At 45.1% G+C, this 23,005-nt stretch overlaps 1 protein-coding gene across 2 annotated transcripts in view; it reads left to right on the top strand.

Moving 5' to 3' along the window:
• Nucleotides 1-23,005, top strand: part of CCDC50 (coiled-coil domain containing 50) — a 43,388-nt gene that overhangs the window by 13,078 nt on the left and 7,305 nt on the right. Inside the window, exons 2-10 of one of the 2 annotated variants that reach the window (XM_082288045.1) lie at nt 4,906-4,968; nt 6,302-6,431; nt 10,893-10,983; nt 13,696-13,813; nt 19,736-19,842; nt 20,443-20,487; nt 21,028-21,132; nt 21,265-21,329; nt 22,045-22,124. In XM_082288045.1, coding sequence (XP_082144171.1) covers nt 4,906-4,968; nt 6,302-6,431; nt 10,893-10,983; nt 13,696-13,813; nt 19,736-19,842; nt 20,443-20,487; nt 21,028-21,132; nt 21,265-21,329; nt 22,045-22,124 — 804 coding nt within the window. The remainder of the gene's footprint in view (nt 1-4,905; nt 4,969-6,301; nt 6,432-10,892; nt 10,984-13,695; nt 13,814-19,735; nt 19,843-20,442; nt 20,488-21,027; nt 21,133-21,264; nt 21,330-22,044; nt 22,125-23,005) is intronic. The other variant, XM_082288046.1, reaches the window with a different exon arrangement.

The raw sequence follows: 23,005 nt of genomic DNA, 5'->3' as shown, positions 1-23,005 counted from the left end.
ATCGGTGTGTTTGAAGCAGTTTGAGGTGTTAGAAATGATGACCTGTGGAGCTGAGGTAATGCTGGAGAAAGTTAGTGAGATGGGTGGCAGAATATAAAATGGAAGAGGTTATTTAATGAAATTGTGCTGAGCTGTTGTACCTCGGGACTTTCTTATCTCAGTCATAAAGCAGCCATGCTTCCAAGAGCCTCAGGTGCACCAATGCACAGAAAGGCATATTTCCAGTGAGAACTACCAGAGGAGAAGACCTGTGCTTGGAGATTACAGAAAGGCTCTTGAGGATTCCTCAAAACAAGTGAGCTCCCTCTTCCATGAATGAATTTTGGATCCCACCACTGTTAGAGGTGATGCTCCTGCCCTCATCCGCCCCAGCTGGTGCCTCTGCTGGCTATAGGAGCCACTGGGATTCCTGGGCAGGCACTAATTTTATTGACAGCTGTGCCAGAGTGTATTCCAAGTCTGCTCCCTGCTGTGCCAAGGCAGATTGGCTTAATCAGACTATGGTAAACCTGTTGTGACTGTTTCATGATTCACTGGATTTGCCAATTGTAGCTGCTCTGATTGTACCCCTGCTGCTTGTTTGACTGCCTGGTGGCTCCCAGCCAGGACCCAGGGATGGGAAGTCAAGTTAATTTGCAACAGTGAAGGTAATGTTAATCTTACCTTTAATTTTTTAGGCATACAGTTAGGGAGCAAGGAAGTGGATTTCTTTCCCCTTAAATGCGAAGCCTCTCAGAGAGTAGAAATTGAGTCTGTTGTCATTGAGGCCATCCTATTTCTCAGCACAAACCCAGAGTATATAATACCTAGTAATGATTGTGCTGTACCCTGCTGACACTGGGCAGGGAAGAAGAAGTAGTGCTGATGAAACTTCATTTCAGACCATGTCTGGCTGGTCCACATCTCCAATTATTTCATAGTTGCCTCATTGTTGGGTGTGAGTCTTCAAGGATTGGTTTCCTTGGCCTCACTTGCAGCTGCTGTCATGCTTGGCTTGGTGCCATGGGTACTGGGTCTAGTTATGAAGGAATGCTCTGCACTGCCATCAGCCCCAGATCTGCTAGGGAGGTGCAGGTGTCCCCATCCTTTGCCACCTGGCTGTCTGACAGTGCTTCACTGTGTTCGTAATGGGATGTTCTCATCTTCCTTAGCACGTTGTTCTCAGGCTGATGGGACTTGAGAATAATGTGCTCAGATGAGTTGGAGGCAGCTAGCCCAGCCAAGTTTCTGACAGTGACGAAAGGTCTTCTTGTGCTGCCTGCCCTGCCAGCAGCCACAGCAGCACAAAGAGAGGGCTGTGTGCTTGAGCTGTCTGTTTGGGTTTGTAACTGGAATGTGTGTGCAGCCAAATGGCTTCTTCAGCAATGCTCAAATAATTCCAAATGTGTGAACAAACCCAAGGCTTGCTGCTGCCCTACCAGTCTGCTCCAGTCATGCTGTGTTCTCTGTGAGATGGGAGCACCAGGGAACCCAGAGACTGAGGAGCTTCCAGTGTGCGTATCACTGGTAACTGTCCAGCTTCCCTCTCTCTGTACCTGGATCTTGGTGAGTCAATATCTGGTTTAAGACCCAGCCCCTTTTTTCATGTCTAAGCCCTGCAACCTGGTGGCTCATCCCAGGGCAGTGTCCCCACTTGCTTTGTCACTGATGTGTGGAGGTGGCACAGGCAGCGGCAGGGCACAGCGGCAGGTCTGGGTGCTGTGTGGCCATGTTAGGGTTGGCACTGGACCTAGGTGGCTTTGGGTCAGGAGCTGGGAATTGCGCCGAGGAAGGTGGTACCCTCGCCTATATGTGCTTCCTGGACCAGGCACTGAGCTTCAAAACAACCTAAACAGGAACCTTTGTCCCTGCTTTATGTCTGTGATGTCCAGCAGCTTTCAGCTGTAGCCTGTAAGAACTGAGAATCTGAGGAGTTTGGTTTGCTTGTTTGTTTGTAGACCCATGGACTACTTCAGCACTTCTCTGGAAGAGCAGCTAGAAGAAGCAGGCCTGTCTATGCAACACAAGTGTATATGGACTTTGCCTTTTTGAGTCCATGCTTTCTTTACAAAGTCTTCAGTGGCCCTTCAATCCAAAAGGATTAAACAATCATTGCTGCATTGTAGGAATAAAGCTCAGTGATAGAGATGAGACTTTTCTGGGGTTGGTGCAAGACTGTCAAAAGACAAGGAGCAGTGTCCTGCCATGCCCTCCTACTTTCTTGCCCATGTGCCAAGCGTGTTTCTGTAACATGTATTTTTCCAAACAGAGGAGTGTGTCTGGGTGTGGGTAGAATGGAGTAAAAAAAACAAAGCTGAAGTCCTCCTGTGCACGTGTGCCTCTCTGGGGAGGATGGAGCAAAGGTCTGCCAGCACCATCAGCACCATGACTGACTGACAAGACAGTGCTCTTGAATACCACAGGGATCGTAGCAGTGTATGAGCCTGTGCAGAATCGGTTTGGGAAGGGCTTGGATTTACTTGTATAAGCATTTCTTGTAGCAGTGGTCTTTATGCAGAAAAACTGTGTAGCTCTGAAACGTTCATCCTTGCTCCTGTGCTGCCTGCCTTGTCTTGCTAGTACAGCTGTTCAGGCAGCTGTGCTGTGGACTCGTTCAGAGACCTACTGCAGTTAAAAATAACACTTTCCTCCCATTCTCTTTTTTTTTTTTTTTTAAACAGTCAAGAGCAAGTGTTGCTTCTTGAATACATGGCACTAATAATTGCCCTAGATTTGGGCAGACTGGCTCTGTGCTGAGGTATCTTTGATTAGCTCTGAACTCATGGTAGAGTTCAAACCTGTGAGTTGGATGTGCCCTTCCAGCAGGCAAGTGATACTTCTTGTGAATAGAAGATGGTTGTTCCACAGTCGTTCTAGGAAACTGAAGCAGTATTAAGGATCGCAGAATTAGTCTCTGTGGGCAAGATTCCCTTGCCCTATCCTGTAAAAAGCATGTGTTGGTGACCACCAAGCACCCTGGGTTTGTCACCTGTGAATAGCACTGCTGCCTGTGACTCCGCTGTGGCTTTTCGAGATCTGTGGCTCAAGGCAACGTTTCTTTCTTTGTACAGAAATGGCCACTGGAAGGGGTTCAATGCTATTTAGTTTCATATTATCTTTCCTTTTTTAAAAGAAGTTGCAATGAAAAAAAGTAACAACAAAACCCTAATTACACCATCCATATCTGTACATGCTTAAAGTGAGCTACTATGGGATCGTATAACTGCGACCTTTGTCCTCATCTCCACCCTGCTGTGTGTCACTGTCCTTCCCTGAAGTGTTGCTCTGGCTGTTAGGAGCTTTTGTCATCTTAAAACACCCTTCAATGCAGAAAGACTCAACCAGAAATTCCACTGAATGTGGTAAAGCATTATCTGATCTCTTAGTACAGACAACTAGAAACTCTTCCAGATATTTTGTGAGGATACCTGGGTGTGGAGTAATGTCTTGATGCTTCTCTTGTGGAGCATGTGCATCTGTGAGAAAAGGGAGGGCTTGTGGGATCACGGCTCAGGAAAAGGCAGTTCCTTTCTCATTTCCTTTGTGGTGATGGAAATGTTTTATCTTTTCTGACTCTGAACCCTTTCACGAACAGAATCCTCATGAATTCCCCTTGTACTTTTCATGCATTCTGGGGGTTTTGGAGTTATTTTCAGTTTATCTTTTAGGCTGCCTGTGCATTGCTAAAGAGAATCCTTGGTCTTCCCCAGAGGTCTTGCCAGTGGAGCACAGCAGGAGGGATTTGTACTTCCCTCTGCAGCTTCAGGAGCACCTTGTAGTGCTCTGCTTTGTGACGTGTGTTTCAAGTGGGAGATGTTCCCCTCTATGGGTCCCTTTAGCTTCTTAGCTTGTCACATTGAGGGGAAAAATGAGTGACAGACCTCTCTAGTGTAAGTTTGCCTGCTTCAAGGGGAGAACCCCAGGTCTGGCAGATGTGTGAAAAGGGGCTCCATCTGAAGTCTGGGGGCACAGGTTACTGTCTTTGGTTTACAGAGATGCTGATGTGAACCTGCAACCAAAAGGCTGAGCCTGATGCTGTGTGTCTGTCCCTGTCCCAGTATGTATGTGGCTTGTGTTTTGTTTCCCTACTGCCTATCATAACAAATTAAAAATACACACTGGTGTTTTTCTTCAGTGTAGGTAGAGCATTCCTTTGAAAGTTCAAGTGGGAAAGTGATAGGCATTGGCAAAAATCTGCTGCTTTCAAACTGATGCCAAAGGGGTTCGTCGGTTTCCCCTTTCACTCTTCTCAAGGTCATTTTCAGCATCTTTTGAAGAAGCTGTACTTATCCTTGCCTGTAATGCTATGGTTGATCCCATATCTGGGTTGTAGGTTTAAATCCAGCATCTGTACTTCAAACAGTCCGTGAAGCTTACAAGAAACAACTGAAAATGATGCCTGAGCTGGTAGAAATACCTTGCGGTGAGAGCCATGGAGCTCAGTCTGCTCAGCTCTGGAGAGGTGCCAGTGTGCACGTACCCTTTGTGCCATGAAAATACTATTCTCAGACTCTTTAACCTGGCACAGAAAGTCACAGTAAACAAAAATGCTTGCCCTTGGTTTTAGCTGAGTGCAGTCAGTGTGGGCATTGGTATGAATATATATTCTATTTGAATGGAATGCAGAGGTTTGTACAGAAGGTCTGATCCAGTGGTAGCATGGGCAGTTCTGTTCTTGAAGCGGAGGTCCAGGAGAGAGTGGGGAAGGCATTTTATGCCAACAAGGACAAAGAAATAAACACACACAAGAATACACATGATGGCAGGAGCGGGGAAAAACACAAGTCCAGACCTTGGCTGGTAGACAGTGTGTCAAAAGTCCATGTATCTGTATGCTCCCCTGACTCCCATAGCTCTTGTGATGCTTTTTTGTTTGATTTTGGTTTTTTCTGATGCTAATTCTCTTTACTTTGTTTCCCTGTTCAGTATGTCGAGACTTCGCTATTCTGGAAGATCATACCTTGGCCCATAATTTACAGGAACAAGAGAGTAAGTAGCAATGATCTTTAGTGCAAACTGAAGCAAGCTTGTCCCAACAGATATCTGCCTTTATTTGATTTTGCTAAGAAAAATGCTTCCTGCTTTTATTTAATTTTTTTGTTTTAATGGAATACAGTTTATTATTGCTGTCTTCACTGTCTTGTAACACTACACTTTGCTCTGCTCCAGCTCACGTTGTACCCTAGAGGTAGTTGCATTTCATATTTCAATTTTGTGCTCTCCTTTAGAGTTGAGTTTGTTTATGCCATTTATGATATAATTGCATGTAGGAGTGCACTTGGGTTTTGTTGCTGTGCAAGGTTTTTAGAAATGACTAGCAATTTTGGAAGCTTCAAGTTTTATAGTCTGACCTGAAGTACAACCAGAAGAGGTCTGTTTGTTTACTTGTTTCAGAATTGCCAGTGTCTGCCTTTTGAAAGAAGCCTTCATTTTCAGACATTTTGAGGTAGGGCAGCTGTACACTAGAAGGGCTTATAAAGGAGAAAAAAGGTACAGCCAGGATCTTCAAAGTGACTGGTGCTTTTTTTTTTTTTAATTTTTTTTTTAATGTGCTTATCTATTACTTTGGGTATGTTTACATTGCAGCTTCAGGTGTGGTGGCCTCTCTAATCAGCTTCTCACCGATTTGGTGTCTGCCAGTACCAGGTGCTAATGCCATGCCAGCTGCTCCACCAAGGGTGCAGCTGCTTGTGCCCTTGGTGCTGGAACCTGAGACCACTGAGTTAAAGATGGCTCTGGGCTGTAGCTCACCTAGCCATTTTTTCTGACAGGCAGTATCCATGTATGGTAAAGGACTCACTGGAGCACTAAGTTGCTCTGTTGCTAAATATAAAGGTAGTGAGATTTTTGGAACTGATTCTGCTGAGAGTGAGAGGAGTTTTGTTCTGTAGAGGTTCTTGAGAACAAATAAGGGAAGTATCCATAAGGAGTGGTTTAGGTTTAGTTCATCCTCACTGGCCTCTGGTGGTCCCTCCCAGACCCACTTTATTCATCTAGGGTAATTTTCCATGGTCAGCAAATGAAATTCAAAGCCTAAAATTTAGGCTCTATACCCTATAAACCTGGATGTGTTAAGATATGCAGAACTTGTTTTGGTAACAGACACGTATACAGCCCCCTCAGTGCTGAAAAGAGGCAATCTCAAGCTGCTAGCATAATTTCAGTTCAGGACTTTCCCACCTTTAGATAGATTGCTTGGTGTTTCCCTGCCAAGATCTGTCTTCCTTTCTGGGCTGGAATCTCCCTCCCACTTGGTTTGTCTTTTTCACACAGTGAAGTTCTGCAGCCTGATTTGAGGGTTCTTGTCTGTGTTTATTTCCAGTTGAGCATCACTTGGCCACAAATGTTCAGCGTAATCGTCTGGTGCAACATGACTTGCAGATGGCCAAGCAACTGCAGGAAGAGGAGGATAAGAAAGCCCGTGCTCAAATCCAGAAACACCAAAAAGACTTGTGAGTTTGTGCTGGAGCTCTTGGAATGGGAGTGCTAGTCCCATTAGGTCAGAGCTGCTTTAAGTTGACAGTGTGTGGGGTTCATCAGCCTTTTGCTTTTATTTCTTTTTTATTTTGGCTGTCCATTGCTGAAAAAGTATTGACACCAGGCTCTGGCACAGAGGAATGAGAACAAGGTGGGAGCAGGTGACTCTGGAGCCCATCTTGCCTTTAGATACTGTTGCCTGTCCATGAGAAAGAGCCTTCCCATTGTACTGCTTGTTGTCAAAATGGAGTGACTTGGCCACTTGTGTTGACCTTGTCCCTGGCTGAAGTTTGAGGGCGAAGGAACTGTGCCACAGAAATACCCAGTGCTACAGGGGATTCTCTCTCGTGTGGAAATTGCAGATAGTGGTGTGTTTGCCCTGTGCCTAAAGAGTGCTTTTGAGGAGCTGGGTGTGATGCTTTTTGGTGTTCTGCTGCGCTGACCACTGAAAGCCTCTGCTTGTGCTTGCAGCTATTCAGTGTGAAATGACCTGGGAAGGGGAATTGCTGCCCCAGGGTGGCTTGATGGGGATGGGTGTTGGGGGACAGGCCTTCTCTCGCAGTCACTGACTTCTGCAGCAACTGGGAGGGTTTTTAATGAGTGATCCAGTTTGCTCTGCAAGTTTGCTCAGTCCCCACACACCACATCTTAACCCTGTGGTCTGTGGTTTGGCTCTCTGTGTGCTACGGCTCTCAGCTGTGGAGCTGGTGTAGAAGTGAAACATGGCAGCACAGGGCAAAACAAACTGTGCTTTCCAATCCAGAGTGGACTTGCAGAGCATGAGATGTAGCAGGTGGTTTGTATGACAGGGCTCAGCCAGCTCCCACTCGTGAGAGGTGGTGGCTGGATGGGGGTCCCTGCAAATACAGGGTCTGCAAGGCAGGATGCATCTCCCAGCAGCTGTGCTACCTCCTGGCTTTTGTTGGGCTCTGGGATGCCACCCACCAGGTACAGTTGTGGTGGATCACAGAGCCTGGGTGGCTCATCTGACAGCGATGGAGCAGAAGAGCTCTGTGTTGCAGATGTGGGAGATACAGGACTGGCTTCAAAGCAGCGGCTCATGAAAGCTTTGAAGCTGTGACAGATCAGCCACTGTTTTCAATGTTCCCAGCACACTGGGACAGACCTTATGTACATATGTATCTCTCAAGTCTCTGCTTTTTTTCAATAGTATTGTCTTTATTACCAATTAGAGATGGGAGTGGGTAAATGACAACATAAAAATTGATTTTGTATGGCATACATGATTTCTCTTTGTTACTTGCTGGGAGCTGCAAACAATTTTCTTGTAGGACTCTGTAAAATGGGATTTACGAACTTTGTGAGCCAAAGCACAGGCAGAGCTGCTGATGTAAAACGTTGTGTCAGCAGCAGTTTGGCTTCTGAGAGCAGGAGCTCTTCTGCAAGAATAGTAAAAAGAAGTTGGAGGCAACCTTTTGTAATTGGATCTTTTTCTTCCATAATTCTTTGTGTATTCCCATTGTCTCTTCCTTGTCCAAGAGTAGCATGTTCTGGGAACAAAATAATCCCTGCTGTTGTTGCTTTCTGTGTCATCTAGGACAATTTGACACTGCAAGGTGATGGGAGGAGTAAAAGGGCAGAACTAAGGGGTCTTGAGAAACAGGAAATGTAAAAAAGCTCTTCAAATTTATTGGCTTTTTTCTCTCTTTCAAATCCTAAATTCTTCCGGAAAGACTTTGTGAAGATAAATGAGAGAATAGAAACATTTCTTTTTAAGAATTCAGGGAAGCATCAAACCTTATTTTCATGCTTCTTTAAAGCATCTCTTGCATCTAGCTGAGAAGCCTGCACACTGCTAACCATAGTAGCAAGATTACTAAAATAAAATAGTGTGAAAATATGTTCTTTCCCTGTTTTGCTCCCAGTGTTGTGATGGTTCTATTGCACTGATGTGAACAGTTCCTTTGAATAGTTCATTTAAACATTCCCTTTTTTTTCCTCATCTGGCAACAACTAGTAGCTACAGTCACTGTGAATGGGAGAGAGCTTTCTGATCACAGACTTTTGGTTTTTTTCTCTTTTTTTATAAACTGATGTAGAGTTTTCCCAACATTCTTAACAATCCTGGCTGCCCAGGAGTGAAGGACATGAGTGGAATGTTTAGGAATGGTGATGTTTATGTTGCTCTGACTGATTTCTGGGATCTGATGGGCACTTGAACTCACACTAAAGAAACTGAAGGACAAGGAAGAGCTGTCAAAGCTCTTGAACCTGTTTTCTTGTGCTCACACAAGTTAATACATTAGTTTGTGTTGACTAACTAATCAAGTCTCAGTATTTAATTACTACTGGGCAATAAACCCCCAAACCTAATCCTCTGTGGTTGTTCAGTTCTTAGGAATTGATGTGGTATATTCCAAGATGTCATAAGAAAGAAGAAAATGCTTCTGCTTTTGCATTGCTTCTGGTGTTCCTTGCTGCTAACGGAGAGGCAATGACCTTGTTGCCTTAGCTGTGAAAGATGATTAGTTGTTTTTCTGTCCTGTTTGTCTGCAATAGGATGTATTTTAAGCATTTAGCAAGTCGGTTCGTGCTGATGAACTTGGCACCTTAGCTCTGCTCACAGTGCCAGGGGAACTGGAGACGTGCAATGCCTTGATGCATCTGACCTTTCTGACTTGTTTTCTACCTGGTTTCATGTCCTCAGAGCCTGGGGTTGTGAAGGATCCACTACCAGGCTCACTGACAGCCTGCTCCCTAGGATTGGCTTATTCAGCTATTGTTTTGCTGGGAACTGTGGTTCTCTGCTGGTGCCAGGTTTGCCAAGGCCCCTTTTTAAAAAGCAGGTTCAAGAACTAGATGTGCTGCTGTGTGAACTCCTGTGGCTTTGAACAGCTCTGTCCCCAGCGTCAAATGAAACACACACAGGCACATGCAAAAATTGCCAGGTTTTATTACCTGGATGAAAGAAACTGATGTCATAAGATGTTTGACATATTGATAACTCCAGCCTGATTGCAGGTCTGCTTCCAAGGAGCCATTGACAGAAATAATCTTCTTTTCCTTTCTGCTGTGTGCGCCTTTTTGTCACCTGTGACAAATGAGTTGTTTCTTGGTGACATTTGTCCTCTAAACCCTCTTGTTGCAATGTCCTTCCTCTCCACCCTTACGACCTTTTCTGCTTCTCTCACTCTTCTTCACTTTCTGTAAAGGAAGGCTCCGTTGTGCCACTGGCTGCTCCAGCCATGCCACATTTCTTGGTTTTGCAACAAAAAGTGCTTGTCTGCAGTTAAAAGTGTTTTAACTTCTTCTTCTCATGTCCTAGAGTCTCTCCCAGTCCTTTGCCTCCAGATTCACTACGTCATTTATGCCCAGATTCTTGCTCAAACCTAGAACTAGTTGCTCCAGCCCACACAGCACAGCTTTAGTTACTTGCTTTTTTTCCATAACATGCTCTTGGTACTCTTCTCATCACCTACCTGATCATCGTCAGTGTATTCTTCAAAAGACTGTATTCTAATAAAGCAGGCTCTGCTTGTTGCTGCTCCCAGCTGTTCTCCTCCCATGCCTTGCCTTTCAGTAGCTGCAATTGCAGGGATTGACTTTTCTGACCTGTTCAGAGCTGCTCTTTAGCTCAATCTCAACAGTGCTGAAAGAGAGAGCTTTTAGTCTTTCTTCTCAAATTCCGCAACCTTTTCTGAATTGTCCTGAGTGATCCTCGGCCATTGTTCCAGCCTGTTTGCTGGACATCGGAGCATGCTGCTGAGTGTGGCACTATTCTTGCAGATGCTTTCCAGCCTTTTTGGTCTGTCTGCGCAGCCAAACCTCTCGTATCTCAATTGCTCTGATCTCTCCCTGTCCCCAGTTAATGCAATCTTGTGGCACTGTGGCAGTGGCTCCTTCCGTCTTGCTTTGACATGTGTTGCTCCCTTGCCTCTTGGCACTGGTCCTGCTTTTGTGTCTTGTTCCAGCTCAGTGGCATTTCTCATTCATTACTGAACTGCCACCTCCAGCCTCCACTTGCCCTACGTATCATATTCCTGCAGTTTCTTCTCCTTGGCGTACACGTGAAAACCACTTCTCAGAAATGCCTGCATTAACCATACCCCCCTGAACCCCTCCTTTGATACCACATGTACAAAAACTCAGCAGAATTAGGTTGTTTGCAGATGCCTGAGCACTACCTTGGCCTGCCCTATTTTGTGGTACCTATCCCGTTTCTTAGCAATCTTGCCATGAATCTCTTTTACTTTGTACTCTGTGAATGTTTTGGGGAAGTATTTTCTAAATTTGGCCACCAGTAAGTACAGGGAGTTCTGGTCCCTGGTGAGGATTCATAGCTCTGCACTAACACTGAGCAATAATTCTTTTGTATAAATGGGGTGGATTTTTTTTTAGCTCTTTTGTCCCTTTCTCCAGGCTGACTGATGCCTGTGACTTCAGCTGCCTATAATCCCTGTCTCCTTGCCTTCTAGGGAACGACAGGACTGCGAGATTGCTCAGGAAATCCAAGTGAAGCTCGCGTTTGAAGCGGAGGAGCGCCGCAGGCAAGAGGAAAAAGACGAGGTAACCTTTAAAGCTGCAGGGATGGCAGGGCTATTTGTAGCAGCCCTTTCAGGGCAGACATTTCTTGGCCAGTAGCCATAGGAATTGGCTTGCATGGTGGCAGTCCTTGTCCTGACAGACCTCTGTATGCACAGAGATTTTGGGGAGTCCTGTTACAGGAATAAGATACAGTCATAGTCCTCACATTCAAGGGTCATAAGAGTTGTTGATGCCAGTGGCCTTGCTAATGAAGAAGGCAAGTAATAGGTAAGTCTTGCTGAGGTGTTTATTGCCCTGGTATAGGAAGTTGTGATTGTTTATACACTCAGACCTGCTGGCTTTCTCAAATGCAAGAAGACAGTTTCTGCTCTTGGGAGAATCCTGGGCTGTCATTTCTTGGTCTTTGATGCAAAGGTTTCAGCAAGACTCACAGCCCAGCCATCTGTTTCTGGTTTCTCCATTTTTCAATTTAGTCTTTCACAGCCTGAACACTGTTACAGTTTCTTGCTAGCAGATTCCTTTTGTGACTTCAGAATGCTGCTCTACTGCTGTTGCTTGAGAGTGGGTGGTGTGGTTTGTTCATAGCGTACAAAGGATTTGGCTTGTTGGTCACCTTGGTGGGTCAGCCTGTCAGATTGAGTTTTCAAGGAACCCACAGAGTAGAGGAACACCTGTGTGAGCCTGGAGTGTGTCCCAATTTCAGATGGTATCCTGAGAAGCCTGAGTTGCCTCAAGATTTTCAAGAGGCACCTTGGTGCAATGGTGGCATTTTCTGTATAGGAAGAGCTTGAATACAAGGGTGTATTTCCTGGAAGAGCCAGAAATAAGAATCTGCCCTTACCTGACAGATCCATCAGGTTTTTTTGCAAGACTTCATTTTCTTCTTCTACCATTAATTCCAAGAAAGTACTGAAAGGCTGCCCAGACAGATGGGAAGGGCTTGTCTTCCAAGAAGAGCTTGTGGTAACAGGGTGGGAGGAACACTTTGGCTACAGGATTTGTGTTAAAGAGGTAACAATCTGTCTTATTTTTATCAGGAAGGTGAAGGAGATGCAGAACTAATGTTGACTTGGGGAACTGTGCCTTTCCTTCCTGCTTTACATAGAGAACTGCAGGGATATCCTTGGTCTGACAACAGGTTCTTGCAGCTTGTCAAACCAGCCTGCTGACCATCCTGTGCAATTGGGAGCAGGCTTCAGCTGACTGTGGCTTAAAGCAAGGAGAAGTCATAAATATTCTTTTTCTTCCTGCTGGTACGTGGGAAGTTCCCAAGTGTGGCTGAAATGTAGCTGAGGACTGAGGCATATCTTTTCTGGAGTGCAGGGTTTTTAAATGAAGCACTAAGCTTGTCTGCCCTGCCTGCTTATGAATCCTGTTTGTAAGAAGTGGTTTGTGTGGATTTGCAGGTCCCGAGCTGTCTCAGTCCTGGAGATAATGTGCTTAACTCATATATTTATAGACTTCAGTGTACTTGCTAGAAAGGTTAACCTTGTCAGGGGAAGGAGTTTGTGGAGGGTTTTTTGGTTTTGTTTTGTTGTTGTTTTGATTTGGGGTGCTTTTGGGTTTTTTTTGTTTTTTTTTTTTTTTTGTTTTCTTTTTTGGAAAGAGGCTGTGGCATGCCCAGATCTTCCACAAAGCTGGTTTCAGAGCAGATCTTACCTGAATCCTGAAATAATAATTTGTATTTGAGTAGTCATCCAGTGTCCTCCAGTGCTGGCTTGGCTCTGAGGGGTGTTGACTCTTAGTTTGCATTTCAGCCGTGCCTTTCCTGCCTGCAATGTCCGCTTTACATGCATGGCTCTGTAAAGGTCCTGAGGATTAGGAAGGCTTAAATGAATAGCATCCAAAGGGGCAGCACGCCCTCCTGGTATCTCCCAGCTTTGCTTCCTAGCTCCAGACTGGCTCCACTGACTCACAAGCTGCTGGGCCTCAGAGGAGCAAACCTCAGGAGCTGTTTGTGGTTCCTAGGCCTTGTTGATCCATTAGTCATCTCGAAGGAAAACCAATTAGGAAAATGGAGTGCTCTTCTCTTTGGCATATCTAGCAAAACTGTGACAGAAGACAAACGGCTGCAGTCCCCACTGTGCTCCTGCCTTGTGCCTAGTTTGCTCTTCCTAATGTCCTTTCGATTTTCTTTTCCTTCAAGTCTCTGTCTGTCAAACTGATGCATTTCCCTGCCTGGCATCCTGTAGTCCCTGAAAATTACAGCCAGTGTGAAGTGAGTTCATGATTTGCTCTGGGAACTCCTTCCAGTCAGAAGTGCCTTTAGCCGGACAGTCTTTGCCTCTGTGTTTTTCTTTCCCTGGCAGAGTTCAGGGGGGAGATCCAGCCCACTCCTGTGAGTGGGTGTGCACTTCTGTGACTTCCAAATCCTTGTTGATAGCCTGAGGTTGCACACGCAGTCCCTTCTGCCCTGCTTTGGCCATTAGGGCTTAGCAGGCTTGTGTGCAGGAGAAGCAGGAGCTTGTGAGTTTGCTATGGGGTTGGAATCTCAGCACTGGGCCTGGGTGAGGTTGAATGCTGGTTGCTGACATGGTCCCTTGTGTCATCCATTAATTTGAAAGCCTCATCTGGCCCAGGGGTTGAATTTGAGCAACTTTGTTGTTGCCGTGTCTGAAAAATTAAACCTTTTTTTTAAATAAGGATTTTAATAATTGAATAAAGATTTGAATAAAAGAATCTGGAGATACTTTTTAGTGGTGATTTAATGTCTGTTTTCTTCCATCTCTGCAGGATATTGCCCGTCTCCTACAACAGAAAGAACTGCAGGAAGAAAAAAAGCGCAAGAAGCACTACCCAGAGTCCCAGGGACACACAGGCTATGAAGAGAGCTATTATGCAGAAAATGGAGGTATGTTTCTGCAAGATAAAAGGCCAAGATCATGGCAGTATAGGTGAACCTGGTGGTCTGATAACTGTTTAGGAAACTCCTTTTATCCTACAGTTCTGCATTTAGCACTGTAATGTTACATCAGTTTCCAGGGTCAGAATCAGATTATTTTATAATCAGGAATATTTAGTTAAAAAACAAAAAGAAAAAGCAGAAAAGACAATTTAATAATTTTTATTGTCCTTGAACGTGGCTTAAAGGACAGGGACAGGGAATGTGGAGTGTGTATGTGCAAGTACAGCCACACATGTGTTTTAAAAGTGCTTGTGGAAAAAGACAGTGGCTGATAAGGCAGTTAATGCTGTGTGACAGCAAGGGTGTGTGGGAGAAATGCCTGTGCAATTCCCTGCTTGCATTCGAAGAGAAACCCCGTTCCATGTGCTCATTTGTGATGCTGGCACGGCTACATGAAGGAATAAATGCTGGTTCATGGAGCTGTGTTTCAAAAATAGCTCCTTGCAGGTATGTACCCAAGCTGTAAAATTAGCACAGCTGCCTTGAATGACTTACTGAAGAACAAGGTCATCTCCACAGAGTGTCTCTGCTGTGATTATCATCTGGGACAGTGCGGAAATTATTTGATCCACAGTGCTCTTCTGCTTCCTTTTGGTCAGCTTTTGTGATTGAATACAGGCCTTCTTAAACTGGGAGGAGAGAATCAGGGTGTGTTTAATTATGGAGCAATCTGGGGATGGCTTTGCTGTGCACTGGTGGTGGTTCCTGTGTTCTTTCTTCAAAAATGTGGTGGGGAAGATGGGTTGCTTTTGATTAACAGATTGTGAAAATGAAGATCAAACCTCATTTCTCATTTTAACATCAATGCCATTGGCAGTTTTAAAGTCTTTCATTTGAACTTACACAAAGCATTTTAGTTTCAGTTTGGAAGAAGTTCAAAGATAGCCAAGAAAGTACAAAGCACAAAGTTCAAAAGTGCAAAACAGTAACCAAGTGGAAACTTCATGACCACAAGTCCTGCTACATGTACAAAGCTGGGAAAAATTGCTCTTGGAGTGTTATGGCCAACCCAGACTTCAGGTTTTCTGAATTAAATGGGAGAAGTCTCTGAAAAAATACAACATAGGTAACAGTGTGCATTCCGAGATGGTAGGACAGGATGGATTTTTATAAGAAATCAGCTGACAAAGCCTGTGACTTCCTGAAGTAAGACTGGTGTGGACTTGGAGAGCAGGGTATCTTGTGGGTTTAAGTTTTCTTCCTGCAATAATCCATAATTTTGAAGGTGAGGTAGGAGGTGTTTGCCTGACCACTCATAGTAGTGCTGCTATTGATCTGCACTCCTTGAAAGCCATAAAGGACTGGAGTGAATTTTGATGCCTGGATCATCTAGCTCATTGGTCTGGAACCTCTTAATTACTTGGGCACCATTCAATTAGGCTTCAGCAGCCTTGGTTTATATTGTCCTCATTAGTTGTGAACTGAAACAAATAAAAACCCCTGGCTTTCTTTAGGTTTCTTTTGTTTTCATAGGGAGTGGGGTCTGGTTTTTGGGGGTTTTTTTGTTTGGTTTTTTTTTTGGTGGTTTGTTTTTTTTTGTGTATGTGTGGTTTTTTGTTTGTTTTTTATTTTATTGTTTGAGACTGAAGTAAAATTTATCCACATCCAGGAGGAATGTGAATTAGGCCTATTGCTCCAAAGCAATCTGAGCTCTTTAAAAGTGGAAAAATAAACAAAAAAGGACAGAGTTCCTCCAGGAAGTGTCTGTGCCATGAAAAACATTTTCATATTTGCTCAGTCACTTGCTGCTTCAGAGAGTAACACCAGGTTTTAAAGACTGTTTACATGGCCCCTGTGGAAGGTGCCACAGGAACCAGCACCTGCTGATGAATTAATCACCCTGAGATACCTCAAAAGCAAATCTTCTTCCTGGGTTGTCTGGCATGGTTGTGTTACCTGCAGCAATCCTTTCCCAGCACAGCCATGCTTTGCTCTTTTATGTTCTCCTGCTCTCTGCTGTTGTATTTATTGAGCTTTCCTTAATGACAAAATTGAATAAATTTTTAGACCCTTTTGAGTATTGTTCAAAAACTGACTCTTGCTTTCAGGCTCTGGTCTCTGTTGTTCAGTAAGTCACTTAGATTGTTTGACTGTGTATTTGTTTTCTGTAAATCATATGAATGATCTAAAACTGAACAGAAAAAACCCAACCAGTTAAAGAGTAACCACAGCAGTTCCTGTTACAGTTCTTGGACTTTTAAAAATACACCTATTCTGGATAAAAGTCACACAGACTTGTTTACAAGGTGGATTTTCTGTAAGCTCTATTTTTGCTGGCTCTGAAAAACTTTTTTCTGAATAGAATGACTCGAAGGGAACGTTCAGTTTTGGTGTGAGGTTTGTTTTTCTCCCTCTGAAATCTAGATGGATTGTAAGTGAGACAGCTATTTATTAAAACAGAATGTAGTTCATGTACAGTGAAATCTATTTTAAATATTTTGAGATACTATAAAACAAACTCTGGACAGCTGAGGAGAAGAAAGTCTGCTGCTGCTGGGTTTTTTGGCGGGGGGTTGTGTGTGTAGTTCTGTTTCAAATCAATCTCTGCTTCGAGGCATTTTTTTTCATTTTGAAAAGCTGCTGTGGAGAGATAACAGTTCACTCAGTGCAATGATTTTTCCTAGCAAATAGGTTAGTTGAAAAAATAAATCAATTAGTAGATTGTATGCAGGCAGACTGCTGCATCCTCCTACCTGTTTCAGGTTTATTACTGAAACTAAAAGCAGAGAAAATTTCTACCTGCTTTCTGGAAAGCATGGAGGAAACAACCCTGCCAAAATGCCAAGTAAGCAGCTTCTTTAGCCACAATGCTGAGGTCAGGAGCCTGGGTTTTATGAGGTCCTATTCTGCCCTAAGATTTCAATCTTTGCATTCAGAGCTGAAATTTCTCTTTAGACAATGAGTTAAGTGCAGGCCCTGAAACTGATGGGTCTCCAAAAGGATATGTGACAGTCTGGAGTAGAAGATATGTGGATGCTGCAGCTATCCTGTTCTTGCTTTTACAGAAAAAAAAAAAAATCCTATCCTACCGACTTACTTATTTTCGGCTTTATGTGGGTCTTTCCCCCAGTTAGGTGAGACTGTTTTTTCTGATGAAAAACCTTGTGCCTGAAGCCAGGGTCCAACCTCATCTCTTTGCTTGGCCCCTCCTGTTCTTATGCCCCCATTGTCTCCCAACCTTTCCTGCATCTTGTGCCCTTTTTTGCAAACCTTTTCCAGATGGTTTCAGGATCCTGCAGCAGTGATGTGTCATCAGGAGATGAGCTGCTCTCTTGGCTGTTTTTCAGCCCCAGTGGCATTATTAAAAGTCATTTGTCTCCGTATTGACTTGTCCTTGTCTAGGAAGTGCTCAGACACTTTTGGGTTGGAGCTATGCTTTCTGCTTCAGCCTTGTTGCCTCCTGTGCAGCACTGCTAGCCAGGCTGCCATTTCACTGTGTCCCTTCTTGTATCCTGAAAGCCTTATCTGTCCCTGTTATTATTCTTTCTTTCATCATGCTTTGCCTGCATTTTCAGCACCTTGTATCAAGCTCTCATCTGCCTGCTCTGAGTCTGGCCTCTAACCCCCATTAACCCTTGCACCACTAACCCCCTCCTTGTTTGTCCCCCCATTGCTCAGAGCACCCCTGGGGTGACCCCAGAGAGCAGATTTCTGAACCTCCCAGAGCACACGGTCATGGCAGGTGCAGGCACCAGCAGAGAGAGCACCGAGGACCCCCCTCACCTTTGCCCAGTGGTGCCCCCAAACACGGGCACTCCACCTCAGAGGGCCGTCTGAGGTCTCCTCAACTGAGAGAGGCCAGCAATGGCCATCAGCAGGAGCGGAAGACAACCAGCCAGGGAAGGTCCAGGAGACATGCCAGCCTTGACCTGGAAAGAGAGATTGAGCACCGTGCCTATGATGACAGCAGTAGCTGGGAGCTGCGGGAGAGGAGGACAGCTGGCAGGGAGAAGGAGAGGAGACCTCTGAGTCTTGACCTGGAGTCAGAGCATGGACTCGCAGAGGAAGCACGGCACAGCAGAAAGCCACCAAGGCAAGACAGAGAAAAGCACCTTCCCCTTCTCGAGATGGAACTGGAGGCGGAGCAGGAGACCTGGCATCGGGGTGGCAGGCAGCACCCTGAGAAACAGAAATCTCGCCATCAGGGCCATTCGTCACACAGGATGGCACGTGACGAGAAGCTCTATGATGCTGAATCTAGAGATGACCGTAGGAGGGGTGAGACAAGAGCCTACAAAAGGGCAGGACACAGGAGACACTCCCCCTCCCCTCATGCTGTGAGCCAGGGGAAGGTTGGAGACTGCCAGCGGGATTCAGGTAACCAAGTGATGGGGAAGGTGTGCGTGTGTGTGGGGATGGACCTTTGCGTGCCCCATACTGGTGTCTGAGATAATGTTTGGCCTCCTTTGGAAGATGCTTCTCTCCAGTATCTACCTGCAATGTGTACACAGGGAATCTTGCCCATGTTTCTCCCTGATTTAGCAGGATTCTTCATATCCATTAATGTTCTTGTTCTGTTTATGTCCTGATGTTCCAAGGCATTGGAAAAGATGATTAAGAAGGTATTGTTGGAAATGGTGCCCTTGGTATCCTGTGTTTTAAGAAAACAAATATCCCTCCCCCCCCCCCCAAAAAACCCCACACCACCCCCAAAGAAAGACCCCCAAAAAAGCCCAGCCAACAACCAATACCCAGCTTTTGTTTTCTTGATACGTTTTACGTGGTGGTCTCCTTGCACAGGACAAAAAAAAAAAGTAACAAACCCCTGAACGTTAGGATTATGGTTGTATTTAGTGGAGTTGAGATGCAGGACTGTAAGCGTGAGGACACTTTGCTTAAGCACTAAAAAACACAGCAATTTTCATTCACTTCTTACTGAAAACCCTGCTGGCATTTTAATTAATTCACTTTGGGCGAAGTTCACTCACTAGTGGCACTGAGCATCCAGCCGGGTTCTATTTGTAAAATGGGGTTCTTACCAAATTCTATACAAGTGGAATTTTCTGGGAAATGTGTACCTGTGCAGTTCTTGCTCAACAGCACTTGGGGGTTGGGGCCTTTAAAGATCCAGATCCATCCTTCTACTTCTAAAGCCACAGTGGAAGTAGGGGTGACTTAGTGAAGTAGAGACTTGGATCTATGTCTGTCAAAGCATGGGACAGCTTATGCTTTAAGCCATCTAACTGATCTTCACATGGGTAAGGTGAGGATGATAATGTGTGTCTGTCTCTGGAGATACTGGGACAATTATCCTTCTTCCTTATGGTAAGAACTCTTTCCTTAGAGAATTGTAAGGTGTTAATCAGGTTTAGCTTTAAAATAACAAAACTATACTCAAAGCAGGAACTGAACATCATATGAATTTCAAAAATGCCTCCTTCTCTTCTCATTGAATTGTAAGATTCATGGGTCATCCCAAGGAGGAAATTGTCTGAAAACGCACATGAACTCATGGCAGGTAACCCTTGCAGCCCATGCTGCTCCAGCAGTGTGTTCAGACTCTGCAGTGCTCCTATCAAATGTTGGCCTGCTCTCTGCTGCCCAGTTTTGCCAGTGTATCTGTATCAATGCAGAGAGTGACAAATTAAAATTCCTTTGCTAGCATTGCTGTCACCAAAGACTGCTTCAAGGGACATGGTCTGTTCTGCCATGGAGTTGCATTTGTTATCTAAGACACAGTGTGTCGGATATTGCTGTGTATGCTGCACCTCAGCTAAAGGTGCCCTCAAACCAGCAGCGTGGCAGGTACACTGTGGTGATCTCTGGTTCTCTTCAGTGGGGGGTTTGCTGGTGGCTGAGGAGATGGTAGTGATCTTACCAAAGCATTTGCAGGATGTTTGAGTTGATTGTTTTCACTCAATTCCATAGGCACTAATTTGAGGGGGATGAAACAAGCCATGTATGATGGACCCCGGATGGAACAGGAGTTGTCTGATGCAGAGATTGCTCGGAAGCTGCAGGAGGAGGAGCTCCTGGTAGGTAGAGAGGATGCATTAGTCAACTTGAAGAAACTAAGGCAGCCAGCAATCACAACTTTAATTAGTAAATCTTTGGTATATGAGAGTGACTATAAGACTTAAGGTCTTGCTCCTGTGCGTTCTGCTAATTACCTTTCTCTTCTGTACACATGAATATGGAGTGACAGCTGCCTTCCAGCTAGTAAAGCCCCATTTTTTTGAAATAAATACCCCAAAATTAAAGTATTGAAACAGAGTGATACTAAATGAATGTTTCCAGGCAGGTAAAGATGGCCTGTAGTCGGTGTGATCAGCTCACAAGTGGACAGGCCAGTGCTCATCTTTGAGAGAGAGGGCAGCAGAGTGGGAAATGCATTGTGGTGTGGCTTGGCAGATACATGGAGGGCAAAATTCAGATGAAAAGCTGAAATGGCATTTTGGTGTTGGGTTGTAAGGTAAATAGTGAGGTAGCTAAAAATATTTGGATAGGATGGTACTGTGTTTGTATGGGCACCTACTTGCCCTGCCCAGTAGGTTAATAATTATGAATAATTCAGAGATATTACTCTTTTATCTCTTTTTTTTTTTTCCTCCCGCCTTTTTTTTTCCCCCCCACAGGCTAATGAGGCAGATCAGAAGGCAGCTCAAGTAGCACAGGATGAGGTAAGCAACAAGCCAAATACTTGTGGAATTCCTTTACTTGAAGAAGCTGCTAAACACCCCTTGTCTGCTCTGACCCTCTAGTTGTTAATTGCTTTCCTTGTAGGGGAAGCTTGGGGCTCCAGTGAGATTTTCTTCCAGATGGGTTTAATGTATATGCTCAGGCTGCCCAAGCAGGGAGGACTCCCTGTTGCAACCATGACAAAGAAAAGAAGTTCATGGTTCTGTAAGAGTATTTCTTGTAACTGAGCCCCATGGGAGACTATCCAAGATGCTGTGAGATGAGCCACCAACCCCTTTAAGGGAAATGGACAGAGGGCAGAAAGGCTCTGCAAATGCAGTTCTGGAAAATCAGGGAGCTACTGGGCATTCTGCATGTCACCAGTCTTAATTTTTCCCTGTCCCTTGATTTCTGATCACAGATGGATGAAATCCTGGATTTGCACCCTTTCCATTCAGCAGCTGTCCATGGGAAAGGGTTTGAGTAACTCAAATCCACTAGAGCAGTAAAATTGTCTGACAGAGTCTGTGTTTCCCTTCTAGGAAATTGCTCGGCTCTTGATGGCTGAGGAGAAAAAGGCTTTAAGAAAAGGGAAAGAAAGAGAAAAGTCTTCCTTTGAAAAGAGGAGGCATGATCAAGATTGGAAGGTATGCCAAGCTTCAGGAGGCACCACAGATAAGGTGCTATAACATTATTCCTATTTCCACAGGGAGGTGAGAGTGTGTGGTGAGAGCAAAAGGTGGTGATGCATCTAAAAGGTCTTGCTGTCTGTTATTCAGGTGCTTCCCAAGCCTTTTGGACCCATCTCCTTGGTTAGATGCTTTTGGCTTCAGCCTCAAGCAAGGTAGTCCTTGGGCTCTGGCCTTGGAGGATGGCACTGGCTGTCACAGCACCTTGTGGCCTCCCTGAAGCACTGTCAGTCCCTGGTGCAGGACCTTCCCTCTGCTGAAATCCCGACTGCAGCAATAAAAGCAGTAATTGGTTCTGTTTGTGTAAGGGCAATGCAGCGGCTTCAGTTGTCACTCTGCCTCATAACTGGCTGTGTAATGAAAGTTCCGAGTCTATTGTGCCTGAGTTTTTGTAGGAGTGGTATCAGAGAGGCTTGGCTGGCCAGCATGGAAAGGGAGAGCAAACAGATTTTATGGTCAGCACTGCTAAGGTGCTAAGGGAATGTGGTGTTAATCTTGGAGGCAGCTCTGGTGTTTTTAGCCTCCTTGCTGAGTTTCAGTGGTTGCAGGAGCACAGCTGCCTGCCCCTGGTCCTTCCTGCTCAGCCCAGCCACGTGCACAGTCATTACACACAGACTGTGTTCAACCCCAGCTTCGGAACAGTCCCTTAGTGCTGTCACATATTTAGCGCAAGAAATTGAGTTTGGCTCAGCAAGGCTGCGTTTTGTTTACTGGAAACGAGTCCTGATGCTGCCATTTGCATGTCTGGCTGTAGTTAACTGTGTGTGTAAACCAAGCATGAAAGGACCGTGTGGAGTTGTGGCAGTCCTGGTGTACTGGCTGCTGTCTTGCAAGGCACACAGACAAGCTGATTTCCTTTCTTCCCATCAGCCTGATGCAGGTGAGTCCACGCGCTCAAGGTCAAGAGAGGGGCCTGAAACTCAGCGACACAGAAGTGACAGGTCTTCAAGGTGAGCTTGAACTGGCTGGCAAGAATGGGGAATGCAGCTGGGAAGCTGCTGAGAAGCTGGGTCTTAGGGAGGCACTGTGGGATGACCAGCCTGACCCACGCACAAGGGACTCAGTGGAGAGCAGAGTGATGGAGGGCACAGAACTCATGAGGGGTTTGGTGATGTGAGTCACTCACTGTGCTCGTGGCACTTGTCCATATTGGTCTCCATGCCCAGTGCTGACAGAGATTGATGAGCTTGTCCAGTGACATTTGTTAAATGGCAGAGAAACATTGAGGCGGTTAAACAGCTTTTGGGGATGTGAAACAAAATGTCATCTCTGGGCAGGAAGGAGTAATCACCATGCATTTGCACAGCTGCTCCCTTGGTCCTTGCTCCCAGTTAAGCCCTGTACGCAGCTCCCACTGCTGCATGTGAACACCCCCCTGCAAGCAAGAGTGTTGTGCTTTGCAAGGGTGCCTCATCCCAAACTGGGAACATGCTGTAGCCCACTGCTGCTTCTGAATCACTTGGTACTCTGGCTCAACGCCCTTCATGAGGGACTAAACCCTGGAAGTGACCCCAGTGACTGTGATTTCCATTCCAGAAAGGAACCTAGAAATTCTTGTTGAATTTACAAAAGAAACAACAAATATGGTGTGCAGGTGGAGACAGATCGTATTAAAATACTCTGGGGGTAAAACTGCGCAAGCACTAACCACTTTAAAATGTTGCCCTTTTGAGTGAGGTTTGCAGCAAACTTCATAATGGAAATTCTTTATTTCCTGACAACTTAAACAACTATTGAATGAAAGAGGTCCATGAGAAGCAGTAAATACTCTGCTTTTCTCACTGCAGAAGCAGTAATAGGCTGTGCTTAGAGGAGCTGTTCTGCAGGCAGA

This window comes from Coloeus monedula (genome assembly GCF_965178545.1).
Source record: "Coloeus monedula genome assembly, chromosome: 10".
Lineage (NCBI taxonomy): Eukaryota > Metazoa > Chordata > Aves > Passeriformes > Corvidae > Coloeus > Coloeus monedula.
The sequence above is the reverse complement of the archived record's forward strand: the minus strand, read 5'-3'. Positions and strand labels throughout refer to the sequence as shown.